The 19,916-nt window shown below is 52.4% G+C and overlaps 1 protein-coding gene and 1 pseudogene across 8 annotated transcripts in view; one reads left to right on the forward strand and one right to left on the reverse strand.

The window, feature by feature from the left end:
• The first annotated feature begins 2,035 nt into the window (after positions 1 to 2,035).
• On the forward strand, positions 2,036 to 2,216 carry LOC140428644 (cytochrome b-c1 complex subunit 10 pseudogene; annotated as a pseudogene).
• Positions 2,217 to 13,344: 11,128 nt separating this feature from the next.
• The window catches only part of LOC140428638 (death-inducer obliterator 1-like), a 208,984-nt gene continuing 202,412 nt past the window's right edge, over positions 13,345 to 19,916 (reverse strand). For all 8 annotated transcript variants that reach the window (XM_072515307.1, XM_072515305.1, XM_072515306.1 and 5 more), the window contains one exon: positions 13,345 to 17,009. In XM_072515307.1, the coding sequence (XP_072371408.1) occupies positions 14,746 to 17,009 (2,264 nt within the window). In that variant the 3' untranslated portion in view covers positions 13,345 to 14,745. The remainder of the gene's footprint in view (positions 17,010 to 19,916) is intronic.

A 19,916-nucleotide genomic window follows, 5' to 3' on the forward strand; every position in this document is an offset into this window, starting at 1 on the left:
AGGGGACATGAGAAGTCTTTGGCAGGTAAGATCAAGGATAACCCTAAAGCTTTCTATAGATGTGTCAGGAATAAATGAATGACGTGGGTAAGAGTAGGGCCAGTCAAGGACAGTAGTGGGAAGTTGTGCTTGGAGTCCGAGGAGATAGGAGAGGTGCTAAATGAATATTTTTCGTCAGTATTCACACAGGAAAAAGACAATGTTGTCGAGGAGAATAATGAGATTCAGGCTACTAGACTAGAAGGGCTTGAGGTTCATAAGGAGGAGGTGTTAGCAATTCTGGAAAGTGTGAAAATAGGTAAGTCCCCTGGGCCGGATGGGATTTATCCTGGGATTCTCTGGGAAGCTAGGGAGGAGATTGCTGAGCCTTTTGCTTTCATCTTTAAGTCATCTTTGTCTACAGGAATAGTGCCAGAAGACTGGGGGATAGCAAATGTTGTCCCCTTGTTCAAGAAGGGGAGTAGGGACAACCCTGGTAACTATAGACCAGTGAGCCTTACTTCTGTTGTGGACAAAATCTTGGAAAGGTTTATAAGAGATAGGGTGTATAATCATCTGGAAAGGAATAATTTGATTAGAGATAGTCAACACGGTTTTGTGAAGGGTAGGTCGTGCCTCACAAACCTTATTGAGTTCTTTGAGAAGGTGACCAAACAGTTGGATGAGGGTAAAGCAGTTGATGTGGTGTATATGGATTTCAGTAAAGCATTTGATAAGGTTCCCCACGGTAGCTACTGCATATAATACGGAGGCATGGGATTCAGGGTGATTTAGCAGTTTGGATCAGAAATTGGCTAGCTGGAAGAAGACAAAGGGTGGGTGGTTGATGGGAAATGTTCAGACTGGAGTCCAGTTACTAGTGGTGTACCACAAGGATCTGTTTCGTGGCCACTGCTGTTTGTCATTTTTATAAATGAACCGGAGGAGGGCGTAGAAGGATGGGTGAGTAAATTTGCAGATGGCACTAAAGTCGGTGGAGTTGTGGACAGTGCGGAAGGATGTTACAAGTTGCAGAGGGACATAGATAAGCTGCAGCGCTGGGCTGAGAGGTGGCAAACTGAGTTTAATACAGAAAAGTGTGAGGTGATTCATTTTGGAAGGAATAACAGGAAGACTGAGTACTGGGCTAATGGTAAGATTCTTGGCAGTGTGGATGAGCAGAGAGATCTCGGTGTCCATGTACATAGATCCCTGAAAGTTGCCACCCAGGTTGAGAGGGTTGTTAAGAAGGCGTATGGTGTGTTAGCTTTTATTAGTAGAGGGATTGAGTTTCGGAGCCATGAGGTCATGTTGCAGCTGTACAAAACTGGTGCGGCCGCATTTGGAGTATTGCGTGCAATTCTGGTCGCCGCATTATAGGAAGGATGTGGAAGCATTGGAAAGGGTGCAGAGGAGATTTACCATAAGGTTACCTAGTATGGAGGGAAGATCTTATGAGGAACGGCTGAGGGACTTGAGGCTGTTTTCGTTAGAAGAAGGTTAAGAGGTGACTTAATTGAGGCATACAAGATGATCAGAGGATTGGATAGGGTGGACAGTGAGAGCCTTTTTCCTCGGATGGTGATGTCTCACATGAGGGGACATAGCTTTAAATTGAGGGGAGATAGATATAGGACAGATGTCAGAGGTAGGTTCTTTATTCAGAGAGTAGTAAGGGTGTGGAATGCCCTGCCTGCAACAGTAGTGGACTCGCCAACACTAAGGGCATTCAAATGGTCATTGGATAGACATATGGACGATAAGGGAATAGTGTAGATGGGCTTTAGAGTGGTTTCACAGGTCGGCACAACATCGAGGGCCGAAGGGCCTGTACTGCGCTGTAATGTTCTATGTTCTACCGTATGTCTTCTTAACGACCCTCTCAACCTGGGTGGCAAATTTCAGGGATCTATGTACATGGACACCGAGACCTCTCTGCTCATCCACACTGCCAACAATCTTACCATTCGCCCAGAACAGGGGCAGGAATGATTGTTGGAGGTTCCGGGGTTTGGATGTTTCAGTAACATTAGGGAAGGTGGGGAGTGGTTCAGCGAGCGATCACCGGGATGTTGGCAAAATCAATCGGACCCAGATACGTCCAGTTGATAAAGAACTGGATTCCAACAATGGCAACTTGGGGAGGTGTTAGTTGTGTGGTACTGATGTACGCTACAGATTGGAGAGTAATAGTTGACCGTATCTCCTATATGAGAGGGAAATTCAAGACTGAATGAACTAATCATGTTTTAGTGGCTGCAGGTGATCAATCCAGATAAGCGACCAATGGCAGACATCAGAACAGCCTTAACTGAACGTTTATGGTTTTGAACTTTGAAGTTGGAGCAGGAATCATTTTTAGCAGCTTTTTAATGGCTGTGTCAATGTGAAACAAATAGACTATATCCACGTTCGCATTTTGTGTTCTGACTACTCCAACCTTTTGAGTTTTGCCCCAAATCGAATCTTCAGTATCTGAAATAAAATATGAAACCTCGGCACAACGTCGTGTGCTGAAGGGCCTGTACTGTGCTGTACAGTTCTATGTTCTATGGTGACTGTAATTATTGGGCAGCCAAGGGCCAAAGACTTCAGGGATTTTTAGAAGAAATATTGATTAATTCACTTGTGTTGTGACTCCGGGATCAGTGGGGCTGGAATTGACCGTGCACTAGCCCAGGGTGTGGTAACAGCTATAATGGTCTTCCTGCAGATTCATTCATCCAGGTTCTCTGCAGCTTCAGGAACAGAGCACTCCCAGCCTCTCTGGAGAGGGGGGAAAATCAAGTTCTTGCCTTTCTGTGTCTATGGGTCAAACTAAAACTCCTTGGGATTCTGAAAATCATTCCATTGGGACAGGATCCAATCACCACCTGTTACTGGGCAGAGTACAGTCTTTTGGGTCAGTTCATTGTCCCCAGCCAATCAATCAAACCGAGTCCCACCCCATCTCTCTCTCTGGTGCCGACAAGTCTGAATCTCCTGTTCAAACCAGCAGAGAGTAGCAGAGTGTGCTCTCCTGTAACTTCTGAATTCTTTTTAGCAATGAGGAGCAGTTGAATAAACTCGGTTTGTTCTCACTGGAACGACGGAGTTTGAGGGGCGACCTGATAGAGGTCTACAAAATTATGAGGGGCATAGACAGAGTGGATAGTCAGAGGCTTTTCCCCAGGGTAGAGGGGTCAATTACTAGGGGACATAGGTTTAAAGTGCGAGGGACAAGGTTTAGAGGAGATGTACGAGGCAAGTTATTTACACAGAGGGTAGTGGGTGCCTGGAACTCGCTACCGAAGGAGGTGGTGGAAGCAGGGACGATAGTGTCATTTAAGGGGCATCTTGACAAATACATGAATAGGATGGGAACAGAGGGATACGGACCCAGGAAGTGTAGAAGATTTTAGTTTAGACGGGCAGCATGGTCGGCACGGGCTTGGAGGGCCGAAGGGCCTGTTCCTGTGCTGTACTTTTCTTTGTTCTTTGTTCTTTGTTCATTTTCTCTGCTGCTTGACTTAAAGACACATGTCCATTAATCATCCATGTGTCAAAAATTATGACAGCAAAATAAAAGAGGACATAAGAAAATAAACAAGGAAGGCCCGAACATTAAACAGCGAAAATGTATTAAAATTGCGGATGGCAGCAGCATCCTTCAACCTTCTCTGGGATACCTAGAGGCTGTAGGACGTTGCTTGAGAACCGCTGATTTGGATTACACAGCTTGGCGGGGTGGTGGAGGCAAATCCAATAGTAACTTTCAAAGGGGAATCTGGAGAATATTTGTAACAGTAACATTACAGGGTTGTGGAGGAAATGAGGAGTGATGTTAATTGGATAATTCTTTCAAAAAGCTGGCACAGGCCTAATGGGCTAAAGAATATTCTGACAGAATGAAGTTATTTATGCTAAAAGCTGTGCCCAAATATTCCAATTCAACAGGAGGGTCCACACGGCCTTCAACATTTGATTGGGGACTTCCGGTGGCGGCCATGGAGTCGTAGGTCTCGCACATTTGAAGCCTGTAACAGACTTTTGGACCTTTTCCCCCAGTTTTTTCCCGGATTTTGTGGGATAAATCGGTGAAGAGTGAGACAAAATCCCCCCCCCCCCCCGCCCCGGTGTATGGAGAATTGGACCAGAAGTGGCCGTGTGAGATGACAAAGTCCTATAAGGGAGACGCAAGCAGAGCTGGTAACACTGGACAGCATGGTGGAGAAGCAGGGCCGCAGGGAGACGGCACAGTGGTCGGCGGAGCAGCTGGTGAGGTTTTTCAAGGATTGCTTCGCCAAGCTGAAGAAGGACACGTTGGACCCGATTAAGGCTTCGATTGATCAAGTGGTTTAGAATCAGGAAACCCACGGGAGAGCGATCCAGGAGGTGGGACAAAAGTTGTCCGGGCACGAGGAGTATATAACCGTGCTGGAAAACAAGGTGGGGATGATGAACGACCGCCAGAAAAGAATGCAGGAGAAGCTGGAGGACCTGGAGAATAGGTCCAGGAGGCAGAATCTCAGAATTGTCGGCCTCCCTGAAGGCAGTGGGGGATCGGATGCGAGGGCCTATGTGATGGACATGTGGGAGAAGTTGATGAGGGCTGGGGCGTTCTCTCGGCCCCTGGAATTGGGCAGAGCGCACAGAGCCCTCGCGAGGAAGCCCCGGGTGAATGAGCCGCCCGAGGGCCATGGTGCTACGTTTTCACCGTTTCATGGACAAGAGTCACGTTTTGATGTAAGCCAAGAAAGAACGGAGCAGCAAGTGGGAGAACTGTGAGTTGCGCATCTATCATGACCTGGGAGCGGATTTGGCCAAGAGGCGAGCTGGGTTCAATCAGGCAGAAACGACCCTCTTTAAGAAGGGGGTGAAGTTCGGGATGATGTACCCAGCCCGTCTGTGGGTCACACATGAGGAACGGGACTTCTATTTTGAAACGCCAGATGAAGTATGGACCTATATTAAAGAAAGGAAGCTGGAGGCGAATTAAAAGACACTGAAACCTTGGAGAAGTCCTGTGGCGGCGATTTGTGGTGCTGGATTGTATAAATTTAAGTAGCGCTATGTGTAATAATGGGCTTTGTGGATGGTTAAAGGTTGCTTTGACTTGCAGGGAGCTGGTTAGAAGGGGGGGATGGGCTTTGAATTTGGTTCTGCTTTTTGGTTGACTATTTTTCTCAAGTTTCTTCACAGTTTTTTCTGATGTTTGTTGACTGGGGAATGTGATGCTTTTAAAATGTTTATTCACGTGGGGGGAGAGGGGAGAGAACAATAGGGAGACAGACTGCTTGGTGCCAGGGGCAGGCGCTATCAAGTCAGCATGGGCCAGCTGACTCTCAGAAGCGCAGTGGGGGGTGAGCAGGTGTTAAGCTGGAGCTTGACTTGGGGACAAATGGGAGGTCAGGAACGGCGACTGCCCTAGTGGGAACAAGAGGAAGTGGAGGGTGCGAGCTCGAGGCTGGCCTAAAAAGGGTGATGGCTAGTTGGCTTGGGGGGGGGGGCATAGAGAGAGAGAGTTGGAAGCCCCCCATCCAGGCTGGTCACATGGAACTTGAGAGGACTGAATGGGCCGGTCAAGAGGGCTCGCGTGTTCGCGCATTTGTGGGAACTGAAGGCGGACATGGCAATGCTACAAGAGACACTTCTAACGGTTACAAACCAGACGAGATTGAGAAAGGGGTGGGTCAGCCAAGTATTCCACTCAGGGCTGGACTCAAAGACCAGGGGTGTAGCGATCTTGGATCAGCAAACGAGTGGCATTCGAGGCAGGGAGAATCGTGGCAGACAAGGGGTGTAGGTACATAATGGTGAGCGGCAAGCTGGAGTGGGTGCGAGTGGTGCTTGTGAACATATATGCCCGAATTGGGACGATGTGGAATTTATGAGGCAGGTTTTAGGTAAGATCACAGACTTGGAGTCAGATAACCTGATCATGGGAGGGGGCTTCAACACAGTCATTGATCTGAAATTGGACCGGCCAAAATCCAGGACAGAGAGGAGGCCGGCTGCTGCAAAGGAATTGAAGGGTTTTATGGAACAGATGGGGGAGTAGACCCATGGAGGTTTGCACGGCCGAGGACGAAGGAATTTTCCTTTTTTTCACATGTCCACAAGGTATACTCTCGCATCGACTTTTTTGTTCTGAGCAGAGCACTAATACCAAAGGTGGTGGATACTGAGTACTCGGCAATTGCAGTGTCGGACCATGCCCCGCACTGGGTGGATCTACGGGTTAGTGTGGAGAGTGGGAAATACCCGCTGTGGAGACTGGATGTGGGGTTGCTCGTGGACGAGGCGGTCTGTGGGCAGGTTAAGAAGTCCATCCAGAACTACCCGGATACAAATGATACGGGGGAGGTCTCTGCAGCGACGTTCTGGGAAGCTTTGAAGGCAGTAGTCAGAGGGGATATAATCTCGATACGGGCCCACAGAGAAAAGGTGGAACAGGCTGAGAGGGACAGGTTAGTTGAGAAGGTACTCCAGGTGGACAGGAGATACACGGAGGCCCCGGACGTGGGGCTACTGAGGGAGCGGCGGAGGTTACAGGCGGTTTTTGGGCTGTTGATCACAGGGAAAGCAGTGGAACAGTTGAGGAAGGCAAGGGGGGCGATCAATGAGTACGGGGAACAGGCAAGCAGAATTCTGGCGCACCAGCTCAGGAAAAGAGAGACAGCCAGGGAGATAGGTAAAGTAAAGAGTAGAGGCGGTAATACTGTCCTGGACCCAGTGGGGGTGAACGAGGTGTTTAAGGACTTCTGTAGTACATTACATGAGTCGGAACCCCCGGCTGGGGTGGAGGGGATGAGGCAGTTTCTGGATCAGTTGAGGTTCCCGAGGTTGGAGGAAGACCTGGTGGAAGGGCTGGGGACCCCAATTGAGATTGAGGAAATAATCAAGGGGCTGGAGGACATGCAGTCGGGCAAGGCCCCGGGGCCTGACGGCTACCCGGTGGAATTCTATAGGAGGTTTTCGGAGATATTGAGCCCACTGCTGGTGAGGACATTTAACGAAGCAAGAGAGAAGGGAGTCCTCCCCGCAACAATGTCGCAGGCCTCGATTTCATTGATCTTGAAACGGGAGAAGGATCCGGAGCAATGCGGGTCATACAGGTCGATTTCTCTACTGAATGTGGACGCCAAACTGCTGGCTAAGATACTGGCCACAAGGATAGAGGACTGTGTCCTGGGGGTGATAGGGGAAGACCAGGCGGGATTTGTTTCGGGCAGGCAACTCAAGGCCAATGTTTGAAGGCTTCTCAATGTTATTATGATGCCCTCAGAAGGAGAGGAGGCAGAGTTGGTGGTAGCGATTGATGCGGAGAAGGCTTTTGATCGGGTGGAGTGGGATTACCTGTGGGAGGCGATGGGAAGGTTTGGGTTTGGTGAGGGCTTAATTGACTGGGTGCGGTTGCTCTATCAGACACCAGTAGCGACTGTGCGTACGAACAGGCTGAGGTTGGGGTATTTTAAATTACACCGAGGGACGAGGCAAGGGTGCCCGCCCCCTCTCCCCGCTACTGTTTGCTCTGGCCGTAGAGACATTAGCCATCGAATTAAGATGTTTGCGTTCCAGGCAAGAGGACAGGAGCGAGACTGGGAGAGCAGCTGCTTAGAATGGTAGGGAAGAGTTTTCGGTATCTGGGAATCCAGGTGGCCCGGGAATGGGAGGTGCTGCACAAGTTAAACCTATCCCGGTTGGTAGAACAAATGGAAGGGGACTTTAAGAGATGGGACATGCTCCCGCTATCACTGGCGGGGAGGGTACAGACCGTGAAAGTGACGGTCCTCCCCAGATTTCTGTTTGTCTTTCTGTGCCTCCCCATCTTCATCCCGCGGGCCTTTTTCAAGCGGGGGAATAAGATTATTTTGGGCTTTGTGTGGGCGAGTAAAACCCCGCGAGTGAAGAAAGTGTTGCTGGAGTGCAGTCGGGGGGAGGGTGGGTTGGCGCTGCCGAACTTCTGCAATTACGTGGGCGGCACGGTGGCACAGTGGTTAGCACTGCTGCCTCACAGCGCCGAGGTCCCAGGTTCAATCCCAGCTCTGGGTCACTGGCTGTGTGGAGTTTGCACATTCTCCCAGTGTCTACGTGGGTTTCACCCCCACAACCCAAAGATGTGCAGGGTAGATGAATTGGCCACATTAAATTGCCCCTTAATTGGATAAAAAAATAATTGGATACTCTAAATTTAAAAAAAAACTTCTGCAATTACCACTGGGCGGCTAATATAGCCATGATCAGGAAGTGGGCAGTGGGGGAGGGGTCGGCATGGGAGTGGATGGAGGCGGTGTCATGTAAAGACATCAGTTTGGGAGCACTCATAACGGCACCTCTTCCGTTCTCACCAGCCCGATACGCCACAAGTCCGGTGGTGGTGGCAGCAATGGAGGTGACATAAGAGAGTGGAGGGCGCATCGATTTGGGCCCCGATTTATAATAACCATAGGTTTGCACCGGGTAGGCTAGGTGTCGGGTTCTGGAGTTGGCAGAGGGCAGGAATTAGAAAGATGGGGGATCTATTTATAGATGGAAGCCTTCCAAGCTTGAAAGCTTTGGAGGATAATTTTAAATTGCCAGCAGGGAATGGTTTTGGGTATTTGCAGGTGCGAGACTTCCTGAGAAAACAGGTGCCGGCCTTTCCGCTGCTGCCACCACGGGGGATACAGGATAGAGTAGTTTCCAGTACCTGGGTGGGAGAGGGGAAGGTATTGGATATTTACCAGGAGCTTTCGGAGACGGAGGAAACCCCGGTGGAGGAGCTGAAGGGCAAGTGGGAGGACGAGCTGGGAGGAGAGAGGCGGGTCTATGGGCGGATGCCCTAAGCTGGGTTAATACATCCTCATCATGTGCCAGGCTTAGCCTGATACAATTTAAGGTAGTCCACCGGGCACACATGATAGCGGCTAGGATGAGTAAGTTCTTCGGAGTAGAGGATAGGTGTGCGAGGTGCGCGGGAAGCCCAGGATGTCCAAATGTTTTTGCCATGCTCGAAGCTTAGAGGGTTTTGGCAGGGTTTTGCTAAGGCAATGTCCACGGTGCTAAAAACACGGGTGGTGCTGAGTCCGGAGGTAGCGATCTTTGGAGTGTCGGGAGATCCGGGAGTTCAGGGGGCGAAAGAGGCCGATGTTCTGGCCTTTGCCTCCATGGTAGCCCGGAGACGGATCTTGTTTATGTGGAGGGAGTCGAAGCCCCCGAGTGTGGAGACCTGGGTTAGTGACATGGCTGGGTTTCTCAGTCTCGAGAAAATAAAGTTCGCCTTAAGAGGGTCAATGGTCGGGTTCACCCGGAGGTGGCAGCCGTTCGTCGACTTTCTCAGGGAAAATTAAAATGTCAGCAGATGCAGTATTCCGGGGGGGGGGGGGGGGGGGGTGTGATTGTTGTTGTATGGTTGAGGTGTGTGAAGATTGGGCTGGGGGGGAAATGTTTATTTTACCATGTTGATGTCACTGTTTATGTTACTGTTACAAAAACATTTCAAATACCTTAATAAAATATTATTTAAAAAATAAATTCAGTACTTGATTGGTTGTAAAGTGGTTTGAAATGTTCGGAGGTTGTCAAAGGCACTATAAAAATGCAGCTTCTTTATTTCATGTTAGTTTCAATCTTCTCCCACTGTTCTTTTTGCCCTCTCGAAGAACGTTAATTTCATTTCAGGTAAAGACCATTCGAGTTATAAAAGGAAAGTCTCAGAACCAGCCTGAACTGCTTTACAGTGAAGAGTAATCACTATTGCAAAGCAGGAGGGGTGGCAGCCAATTAGTGCACAGCAAGCTTCCACAAAAATCAAGGTGGTAGTGACAAGATAATCTGTTTTTGTGATCATGACTAAGGGATAAATATTGATCAAGACACCAGGGATAACTGAGTTGCTCTTCTTCAAAGGAGTGCTTTCAGATCTTTTGCGTTTACTGGAGAGGGCAGTTTAGTGTCTCATTTGACAGTGCAGCACACCTGACAGTGCAGCACACCTGACAGTGCAGCACTGGAGCTTCAACCTTCATTTTTGGCCTGGAGTGGGGCTGGAATACACAACCTTCTGCTTCAGAGGCAAAAGTGCTGCTAACAGTCACAGTTGACACATCTGGCCATTTTATTAGAGTTCACAGGTTTTCATTTTACCTATTATCCATTTCACCTGGAACCGGTTTTGGGTTAATTTATATTGTCAGAATCGTTTCACAAACTCCCAAACTATCTGACCTGTTACTTTGGACATAGGGCAGCACAGTGGCTCACAGCACCAGGGTCCCGGGTTCGATTCCGGCCTTGTGCAGCACGGTAGCACAATGGTTAGCACAGTTGCTTCACAGCTCCAGGGTCCCAGGTTCGAATTCCCGGCTTGGGTCACTGTCTGTGCGGAGTCTGCAGGTTGTCCCCATGTTTGCTTGGGTTTCCTCCGGGTGCTCCAGTTTCCTCCTACAAGTCCCGAAAGACGTGCTGTTAGGTAATTTGGGCATTCTGAATTCTCCCTCTGTGTACCCAAACAGGTGCCGGAATGTGGCGACTAGGGGCTTTTCACAGTAACTTCATTGCAGTGTTAATGTAAGCCTACTTGTGACAATAAAAATTATTAAAATTATTAACGGTGACTGTGTGGAGTTTGTACGTTCTCCCTGTGTCTGCGTGAGTTTCCTCCGGATGCTCCAGTTTCCTCCCACAATCCAAAGGTATGCAGGTTAGGTGGATTGGCCGTGATAAATTGTCCGTTAGTGTCCAAAGATGTGCAGATTAGGTGTGGTTATGGGGGATTGAGCGGGGAGTGGTCCTAGGTAAAGTGTTCTTTTGGAGGGTCAGTGCAGATGCAGTGGGCTGGATGGCCTCCTTCTGCACTGCAGGGATTCTATGACAGATCCTCACATTTCAAATTGGTGTTTGGGACAGAGAAAAATCACACGGTTTACGTTGAAATGTTCATTTGGTGTGAGCAAGGGGCCCAATGTAGTTGTCACTGTTCTTGCATCCAGAGAGTGCTATTTCTCAGTCAGAATGGTCCATTTGATTAATATCTCAGGTAGAGATCAAGTATCTATCTTCCTCCCCCTATCTGGAATGTCGATATACAAGTTTTAGCTTCGGACAGTTTGAGGGAGGTAGCCTAAATCCTGTCAGTAATCTCAGCCAAGGTGTGAAAATTATAAATCCTGTCATTTGACTTGTAGAATGAGCTATAGAAAATAGGTAAATCTCAATGTGAGATTGGTATTCAGCTCATCACATGTAAAAGTAAGCAATTTTGTGGTTCACGAGGCCTCATTTCACTAAAGTGTTGTAATATGTTTCTGTAACTGCGTCATTTACTGGTGAGATTACAATGTTTGTCCTAATTAGTAGGTTGCTAAAGGACCATCAATTTCATTTTCTTCAATTTTGCAGTTTAAACAAATCCTGGTCGAAATTTGTAACTGGAACCAATCTCCAATGGTATTTCTTGCAGGGTTAATGGGCGAAGGACAATGTGTACTGGGCAAAGACTGAATTCAGTTCTCTGCTAAAAGTTCAGTTGTAAATTTCTGCAGTGTCTGTGCTGGTGGAGAGGTTTACATAGAAACATAAATAGAAAATAGATGCAGAAAGAGGCCATTCTGCTCTGCCATTCACTATGATAATGGCTGATCATCAAATATGAGTAGACTTAATCTTTATAAGATATTGGAAAGATTGTGGAAGCTGGGCTAGCACCTGAAAGGAGAAACTTTGAGGGTTTAAATTTCAGCTTAAATTTAAAATGGTTTGGCCGGTTGTTTTGAAGAAACCCATTGAAATTCCTTGCTTTGCGATTTTTAAAAAGTGGTAATGAAATGTAATCGACAAACTGACCAGCAAGTTGTTTGTGATCAAGTCCAAACTGGGAGAAAGAAGCAAAGTCAGATGGACGTCATTCAGCCAAGTAGGGGATTGCATGTGAATACTAAACGGGAATGTGCATTGAAATGGGTGGTCTCAATGCTGCTGGTCCTGTAGTGCCGGGAGCAGATATTCGATGATGGAACCCAGTTGTCTAACTCCATCTCTATTGCCAGTTGTGCTTCCTGACCAGACTGTAAGATAGGAAACTATGGATGTGCTGAAATTCCTCCAGTTGAACTCTGACAATAGTCTGTATTGTATCAAGGGCTGGTTTAGCTCAATGGGCTAGACAGCTGGTTTGTGATGCAGAACAAGGCCAGCAGCGCGGGTTCAATTCCTGTCCCAGCTTACCCGAACAGGCGGTGGTGGAATGTGGCAACTAGGGGCTTTTCACAGTAACTTCATACTTGTGACAATAAACGGTTATTATTATTATTCTTGACTCATCCTGAAGCTTTGTCTCTACTATCAGAATGAAATTTCCACCTCGTCTCTGCTGATGTAGGCCAGGTCCACTAGGGTGTTAGCGGAGTTTAACCATTCTATCCACTGTCAAGACACGTATTCACCTCCATAATAAGCCTGTGTCTTACCTTGACCAGCAGTTAAGTTGCAGGTCGATACCAAGATATAAATTAACAATGACCCATTCAGGCCTTCCAGCCTGCCCCACTGCAGATGGTGAAATTTGAATCCAATAAAAATCTGGAATTAGAAGTCTAATGATGACCATGAAACCATTGTCAATAAAACCCATCTGGTTCACTAAATCGGGGCTGGTTTAGCACACTGGGCTAAATAGCTGGCTTGTAATACAGGGCAAGGCAGCAGCACGGGTTCAATTCCCGTACCAGCCTCCCTGCACAGGCGCCGGAATGTGGCAACTAGGGGCTTTTCACAGTAACTTCATTGAAACCTACTTGTGACAATAAGTGATTATTATTAATGTCCTTTAGGGAAGGAAATCTGCCGTTCTTACCCGGTCTGGCCGACATGTGACTCCAGACCCACAGCAATGTGGTTGACTCTGAACTGCCCCCTGGAGGGCAATTAGGGATGGGCAATAAATGGTGGTCCACCCTGTGAACAAATAAATAAACACTATCCCAAACTAGCTCATTCACCATTGCTCTTCTCTCTCACAAGCCTATTCATCTCCTCACCCTGGGTTACTTTTTCTGCTTCCTTTTCTCATTTAACCCAGCGCTCTCCATATATTTTCAGCCAGGCCAACTTTCAACCAAACCTGTCCTCTGGAATTTTGACCCTCAACATCTCCGGCTACCCTCTTACTCCAGGCGATTGGCCATCTTCCCTCACCCGTCTGAACCCTAGTTGATGCCTAAACTCTCCTTTGACTGGAGAATTAAGACTGAAGACACTGCACCGGTCCATATCAGTGGAGAGAAGGGGGTTGCTGGATTGATGATCTCAAGCGGTCTGGTTTCTGGGGCCAATGGCTGTTCCTGGAGGTTCTAACATTTAACAGAAACATTACATTCGTCTCCAAGTGAAATCAAACGCCAGATGTGTTTTTATCTTGTTTTATTTTATTCTACTGTACATTTTTTCGTTTCCCCCCCTGTAAACAAATCAAACCCGGTTTCTATCCAGTGATAAAGTCTGCGGTTTCAATAACACATTCTTAAAAAAAATCAGGTCAGTGTAACCCGGGGGCTGAGCCAGTGAATCACACCGAGTTACACCAGATTGGAAAAGCTGGCTGCAGAGAGATTTTGTTAATATCAAAGTGGGGGGCGTGTATCGATGATAAATCGGAGATTTCATTTCCGCTGACTTTTGCAGAACTGGATTTAATAAAAGTAACGGCCGCACATCTGCATCATTGCCACAAACGCACCTGTTGTCTCTACCTGAGCGTCGCTCTTTAGTTGCATTTTAGTGTGGACAGAATCCTCCCCCCCCCCCCCCCCCCCCCCCCCCCCCACCCCAGGGGAATTTGATGGGACAGGGACACCGGGATGGGAGGCTGGAGGACTGGGGAGCTGACACATCTACAATGACCCCGTGGCTAGTGAGAGGTCATTGTCAACATTACAAAAAAATTGATCAGTAAATTAAAAAAAATAAACGATAATACAAACCCAAGGACAAACTCTCATCTCCCCTAGATTCCTCCTGCCCCCTCTCTCCCCCCCCCCCCCCCCCCCGGGCTGGGTCTGTGGGGGTGGGGGGAGAAGAGAGTCACTGGCGAATTCCCCCTCACTCTGTCACCACCCACAATACACATTAAACAGCGGCGTGAACGTTTTATTTCGATCCTGAATAATTGGCTTCAACACCCCCCCTTCCCAGGATACCCCCCCACACACACACACACCCTTCTCGGGGTACTCCCCATCCCCCCTCGGTTTACAATTGGAAAGCAGCGAGTATAATGGAGAGAATGCCTGGAGGCTGTGGCAGGACTTGTGTATGGGTGACTGGGGGCAGGAACTCTGTCTTTCCCCACATACGCTGTGGTTTGAATCAGTGCCTTCACTCGGGAGTTAGCGAGGCAGGCGGGAGGTTGGACGGGTTTCCCATTTTAAGCACCCTGGCGCAGAGATGGGCAGAGCCGGGGGGGGGGGGGGGGGCAGATCTGTGGGTGGGTGGCAGCTTCTCACTGAATCTCCCTCCACGTCAAACTCATTTACAACATCACATTGTCTAAAAGGGCCATCACCCCGGGACCGGGAAGACTGAAGCGGAAATTCCAATAGGAAAGTGATCTGGAGGAAGCCCCTGCTGCGGCTGCAATCCCACACTGAGTCCAGATGTGGAGGAAGCCCCTGTTGCGGCTGCAATCCCACACTGAGTCCAGATGTGGAGGAAGCCCCTGTTGCGGCTGCAATCCCACACTGAGTCCAGATGTGGAGGAAGCCCCTGCTGCAATCCCACACTGAGTCCAGTCTTTCCCAACAGGACCCCTCACGATCCCGGTTTGCTGTTGGCTGTTTCTGGGGCAGTCTTTTTGCTCTCCAGTCCCTCGCTCTTCTTGTCCTTTTCCTGCTCCTTGCTCTCCTCCTTGCGCTCTCTCTCCTTCCCCCTCTCCCTCCCTCTGTCCCGCTCCTTCTCTCTGCTCCTGTCCCTCTCCCGGCCCCGATCCCGCTCCCTCCTCCTGTACCTGTCCCTGTCCTGCTCCCGGTTTCTGCTCCTGTCCCGCTCCCGGCTCCGTTGCCAGTCCCGGTTCCAGCCCCGCTCCCGCTCCCAGCCTTTCCCCACTTCCCGGCGCCGCTCCTCGCCGCCTCTGCGGAAGCGCTCGGCCGGGAAGCGGGATTGGGGGCGCTCCCCGCGGTACCCGTCCCGCTCCCGGCCGGGGTGACTGCGGGATCGGTCCCGCTCCCGGGAATCCGGGCTGGGGTGGCGGGGGGGTCCCGGGCGCTCAGCCTGGGGGGGTTTGGGGGCGGGGGGCGGTTCCTGGTGGGATGGGGAATGGTCTCCCACGGGATGGGGGGGATGGGGGCTGAATGGGGGGTGGGTCTGTCCCGGGAAGCGGTACCGGGGACCGGGCGCTCCTCTGGGGAATACGGGAATGGGGTTGGGGGTCTGGAAAGGGGGGGCCGGCTCCCGGCTAAATTCCTGCCTGGGAAAATGCGGGCCGCTGCTGGGATGTTGGAAAGTTGGGAATGGTCCCATTGCTGGCTGCATGTTCCCGGGATGGAAGCTTTCCTGGGGATTTGCAAAGGGGTGAGGGCCCCGGGGAGGGGTGGGGAAAGCAGGGCGCTCCCCGGGGTAAGGGGGCCCCAGTAGGGAGGGCAGGATTGGGGTGGGTAACAAGCCTTTGGGGGGAGGCTGGGCAGCTTGGAAGTGGGTGTGTTCCCCCAGAGGGGCTGAGGGCTGGCCCGGGACACCAGCTTCCTGGGACACAGGGGGGTGCAGTGTGTCCCCTGGGGCTCTGCCCTCCTCGGCCCCCCACGGCGTAGCGGGGTGAGGGCTGCTCCCCTCTCCGGGGAGCTGGGTTGGGACTGGCACCTCTATGGCACCAACTTCCGGCAGCCTGGGGCTGTGATAGGGAGCATTGAGGGTTGGGCTGTAGAGCAGGGGGAGCGGCTGGTCGGCTGGGAGGGCTGCACTATCCGCAGGGGCCGGGCTGCGGAGGGGTTGTGTCTGGGTGGGGGTCAGCCTCCTGACTGCTGCCTGCCGAGGGTCTCTGCTCTGGTCAATCATCTGGGAGAGTGCGGAGGGGGCCGTGCCCTCCAGCCCTGGCAGCTGCCCTGTGCCAGCCTCTGGTACCTCGAACAGCTCGGGTTTAAATGAAGAAGATTTGGGTGGAGGAGACATCAAAGCGTCAGAGACGGAGAAACAGGCCATGGACACGCCCACCGCTGCCCTCTGCTGCCTCAGGGCCTCTTCCTGTTCCTCCACCTCTCGGGTCTGCTCCTCAATTTGTTGGTTTAAGGTCTCCAGCATTTTCTGTTGCTCTTGGAGTGAGGAGGAGGCAGAGAGGGAGGTTAGGTACAATTCATTGGCCACCCCCGTGCCCCTGGTCCTGGGCTCCCCTCCTGCCACCACCTCGCTACCCACAGGCATCATCGCCTCCTCCAGGATGGTCTCATCCGCCGGGTCGTAGGCATCCTCCAGGTCATAGCCCCTGTCCGCCTCGGGCTGGTACTCCTCCTCCGGGTCGTACGGACGGTTGTCATCATCCTCCACCTCCGGGCCCACCTTCTCCTCCTTCAGTTGCCCAAACTGCTGCACGATGGGGTCCAGCAGGGGGGTGGCACAGGCGCCGTCTGGCTCCGGGGTGGAGACCGGCGAGTCCGGTGAGTCCTTGGCTTTTTCAAAACTCTTCTTGCCCCCGAACAGGGTCTGGAGGATGTGCTGGAGCGGGTTGGCCACCTTGGCAGGGGCTGCAGGGGCGGCCTTGCTGCCAGCTGGCTGCTTGGCAGAGCTGCTGGCTTTGGCAGGGGCTGGCACAGCTTCTCCCCCGGGCTCAGGAGGGGGGGATCCGGGAGGAGTGGCAGCCAGGGGCCCCTCTCCATACAGCACCGAGCCTCTCCCAGCCCTGGCCTCCCTGCTGCCCAGGACAGGCGGCACCTCCAGCTCCTCTGGCACCGTCTCCCGGCTCCTCTTCTCCGGGGCTGCTGGAGACTCTCCTTTCTCAGCCTCAGCCTCAGGGTCCAGGCCCCGCTGCTTGCTCTTCTGTCTGATAACCAAGCCCAGGATGAGACTGGGCCGCTTCTTCTCCAAACCTGAGAGAGAGAGAGAGAGAGAGAGAGGGCAGGTCAATACCCACTGGGCAAAATCAATCATTTAATTCACAACAACTCTGCTCATCAACCAATAACTGTCAGGAGATCATTCTGAACTTTCTGGTCAATAAAATGCTTGATTTTTAAAATTTCAACCAATTAATGCAGTGGCGATTAATGTTTCCCCAATCCACTCAATCCAAACACATCCCGCACAGAGAGAGCAGAACACAGCAACTTGACAAAGTGATGCCCCAGAGCCCAGAGCAGCTGGATCCAGAGTAAAGATTCTGAACCCGGATCCAGTGCTGAACAAATAATTCACATTGCCAGACTGGGAGCAGAATTCTCCCTCTGGATTACAGCAGATGAACCAATGCGAGAAGTTGACACTATTGACTGAAAATACACCGTTGGTTAACCTGCAATTGCATACAAGGCGGATCACAACATCCAATAGGACTGAGGGATCCTCTTAAAGTAATTTCACCTGAGGAAGGAGCTGTGCTCCGAAAGCTAGTGATGCCAAACAAACCTGTTGGACTTTAACCTGGTGTTGTAAGACTTCTTACTGTGCCCACCCCAGTCCAATGCTGGCATCTCCACATTAAAGTAATTTCAGCAGAGTAACAGACCACTCTGAAGGGGATGAAAGGAGGGGGGAGGAAAGGGGCAGAGAGAAAAGGGGAAAGAGAAGAGGGGATGACAAAGAGAAGAGATAAAGGGGTTAAGGGCAGATGGGCAATGGTGAGGGGCAGGGAATGGGGGAGGGACTGAGGGGGGACTCGGGTAGAGGATGAGGGGGAGGGCATGAAGCGAGATGGATCTGTGGATTGAGGGGGAAGGTGAGGTGGAAGGATGTAGGGTGAGGGATGCGAGGGTTGAGATGCAGGGCAGACAGGCAAAGGATGGGAGTGAAACAGCGAGGGTAGTGGCTGAATGAGTGAGGGGGAGGGTGTGAAGTGGAGGGTTGGGCTGTGACGAGTGAGGAGGGGGTGAGAGTGGCGGGGTAAATAGGGGAGGGAGTGGCGGTGTGAAGAGGGGAGTGAAGAGGGGAGGGGCGGCGTGGGAAAGAGGGGAGGGAATGGCGGAGTGAAGAGGGGAGTGGCGGGGTGAAGAGGGGAGGGAGTGGTGGGGTGAAGAGGGGAGGGAGTGGCAGGGGGAAGAGAGGAGGGAGTGGCAGGGTGAAGAGGGGAGGGGGCCGCAGGGTGAAGAGGGGCGGGAGTGGCAGAGTGAAGAGGGGAGGGAGTGGCAGCGTGAAGAGGAGAGGGAGTGGCAGCGTGAAGAGGAGAGGGAGCGGCAGCGTGAAGAGGGGAGGGAGCGGCAGGGTGAAGGGAGGGAGGGAGTGGCGGGGTGAAGAGGGGAGGGAGTGGCGTGGTGAAGAGGGGAGGGAGTGGCAGGGTGAAGAGGGGAGGGAGTGGCATGGTGAAGAGGGGAGGGAGTGGCGGGGTGAAGAGGGGAGGGAGTGGCAGGGTGAAGAGGGGAGGGGGCGCAGGGTGAAGAGGGGCGGGAGTGGCAGCGTGAAGAGGGGAGGGAGCGGCAGGGTGAAGGGAGGGAGGGAGTGGCGGGGTGAAGAGGGGAGGGAGTGGCGGGGTGAAGAGGGGAGGGAGTGGCAGGGTGAAGAGGGGAGGGAGTGGCGGGGTGAAGAGGGGAGGGAGTGGCAGGGTGAAGGAGAGGGAGTGGCAGCGTGAAGAGGGGAGGGATTGGCAGGGTGAAGAGGGGAGGGAGTGGCAGGGTGAAGAGGGGAGGGAGCGGCAGGGTGAAGGGAGGGAGGGAGTGGCGGGGTGAAGAGGGGAGGGAGTGGCGGGGTGAAGAGGGGAGGGAGTGGCAGGGTGAAGAGGGGAGGGAGTGGCAGGGTGAAGGAGAGGGAGTGGCAGCGTGAAGAGGGGAGGGATTGGCAGGGTGAAGAGGGGAGTGGCAGCGTGAAGAGGGGAGGGAGTGGCAGCGTGAAAAGGGGAGGGAGCGGCAGGGTGAAGGGAGGGAGTGGCAGGGGGAAGAGAGGAGGGAGTGGCAGGGTGAAGAGGGGAGGGGGCCGCAGGGTGAAGAGGGGCGGGAGTGGCAGAGTGAAGAGGGGAGGGAGTGGCAGCGTGAAGAGGAGAGGGAGTGGCAGCGTGAAGAGGAGAGGGAGCGGCAGCGTGAAGAGGGGAGGGAGCGGCAGGGTGAAGGGAGGGAGGGAGTGGCGGGGTGAAGAGGGGAGGGAGTGGCGTGGTGAAGAGGGGAGGGAGTGGCAGGGTGAAGAGGGGAGGGAGTGGCATGGTGAAGAGGGGAGGGAGTGGCGGGGTGAAGAGGGGAGGGAGTGGCAGGGTGAAGAGGGGAGGGGGCGCAGGGTGAAGAGGGGCGGGAGTGGCAGCGTGAAGAGGGGAGGGAGCGGCAGGGTGAAGGGAGGGAGGGAGTGGCGGGGTGAAGAGGGGAGGGAGTGGCGGGGTGAAGAGGGGAGGGAGTGGCAGGGTGAAGAGGGGAGGGAGTGGCGGGGTGAAGAGGGGAGGGAGTGGCGGGGTGAAGAGGGGAGGGAGTGGCAGGGTGAAGGAGAGGGAGTGGCAGCGTGAAGAGGGGAGGGATTGGCAGGGTGAAGAGGGGAGGGAGTGGCAGGGTGAAGAGGGGAGGGAGCGGCAGGGTGAAGGGAGGGAGGGAGTGGCGGGGTGAAGAGGGGAGGGAGTGGCGGGGTGAAGAGGGGAGGGAGTGGCAGGGTGAAGAGGGGAGGGAGTGGCAGGGTGAAGGAGAGGGAGTGGCAGCGTGAAGAGGGGAGGGATTGGCAGGGTGAAGAGGGGAGTGGCAGCGTGAAGAGGGGAGGGAGTGGCAGCGTGAAAAGGGGAGGGAGCGGCAGGGTGAAGGGAGGGAGTGGCGGGGTGAAGAGGGGAGGGAGTGGCGTGGTGAAGAGGGGAGGGAGCGGCAGGGTGAAGAGGGGAG

The sequence above is a fragment of the Scyliorhinus torazame genome, chromosome 8 (genome assembly GCF_047496885.1).
Source record: "Scyliorhinus torazame isolate Kashiwa2021f chromosome 8, sScyTor2.1, whole genome shotgun sequence".
In the NCBI taxonomy this organism is placed as follows: Eukaryota; Metazoa; Chordata; class Chondrichthyes; order Carcharhiniformes; family Scyliorhinidae; genus Scyliorhinus; species Scyliorhinus torazame.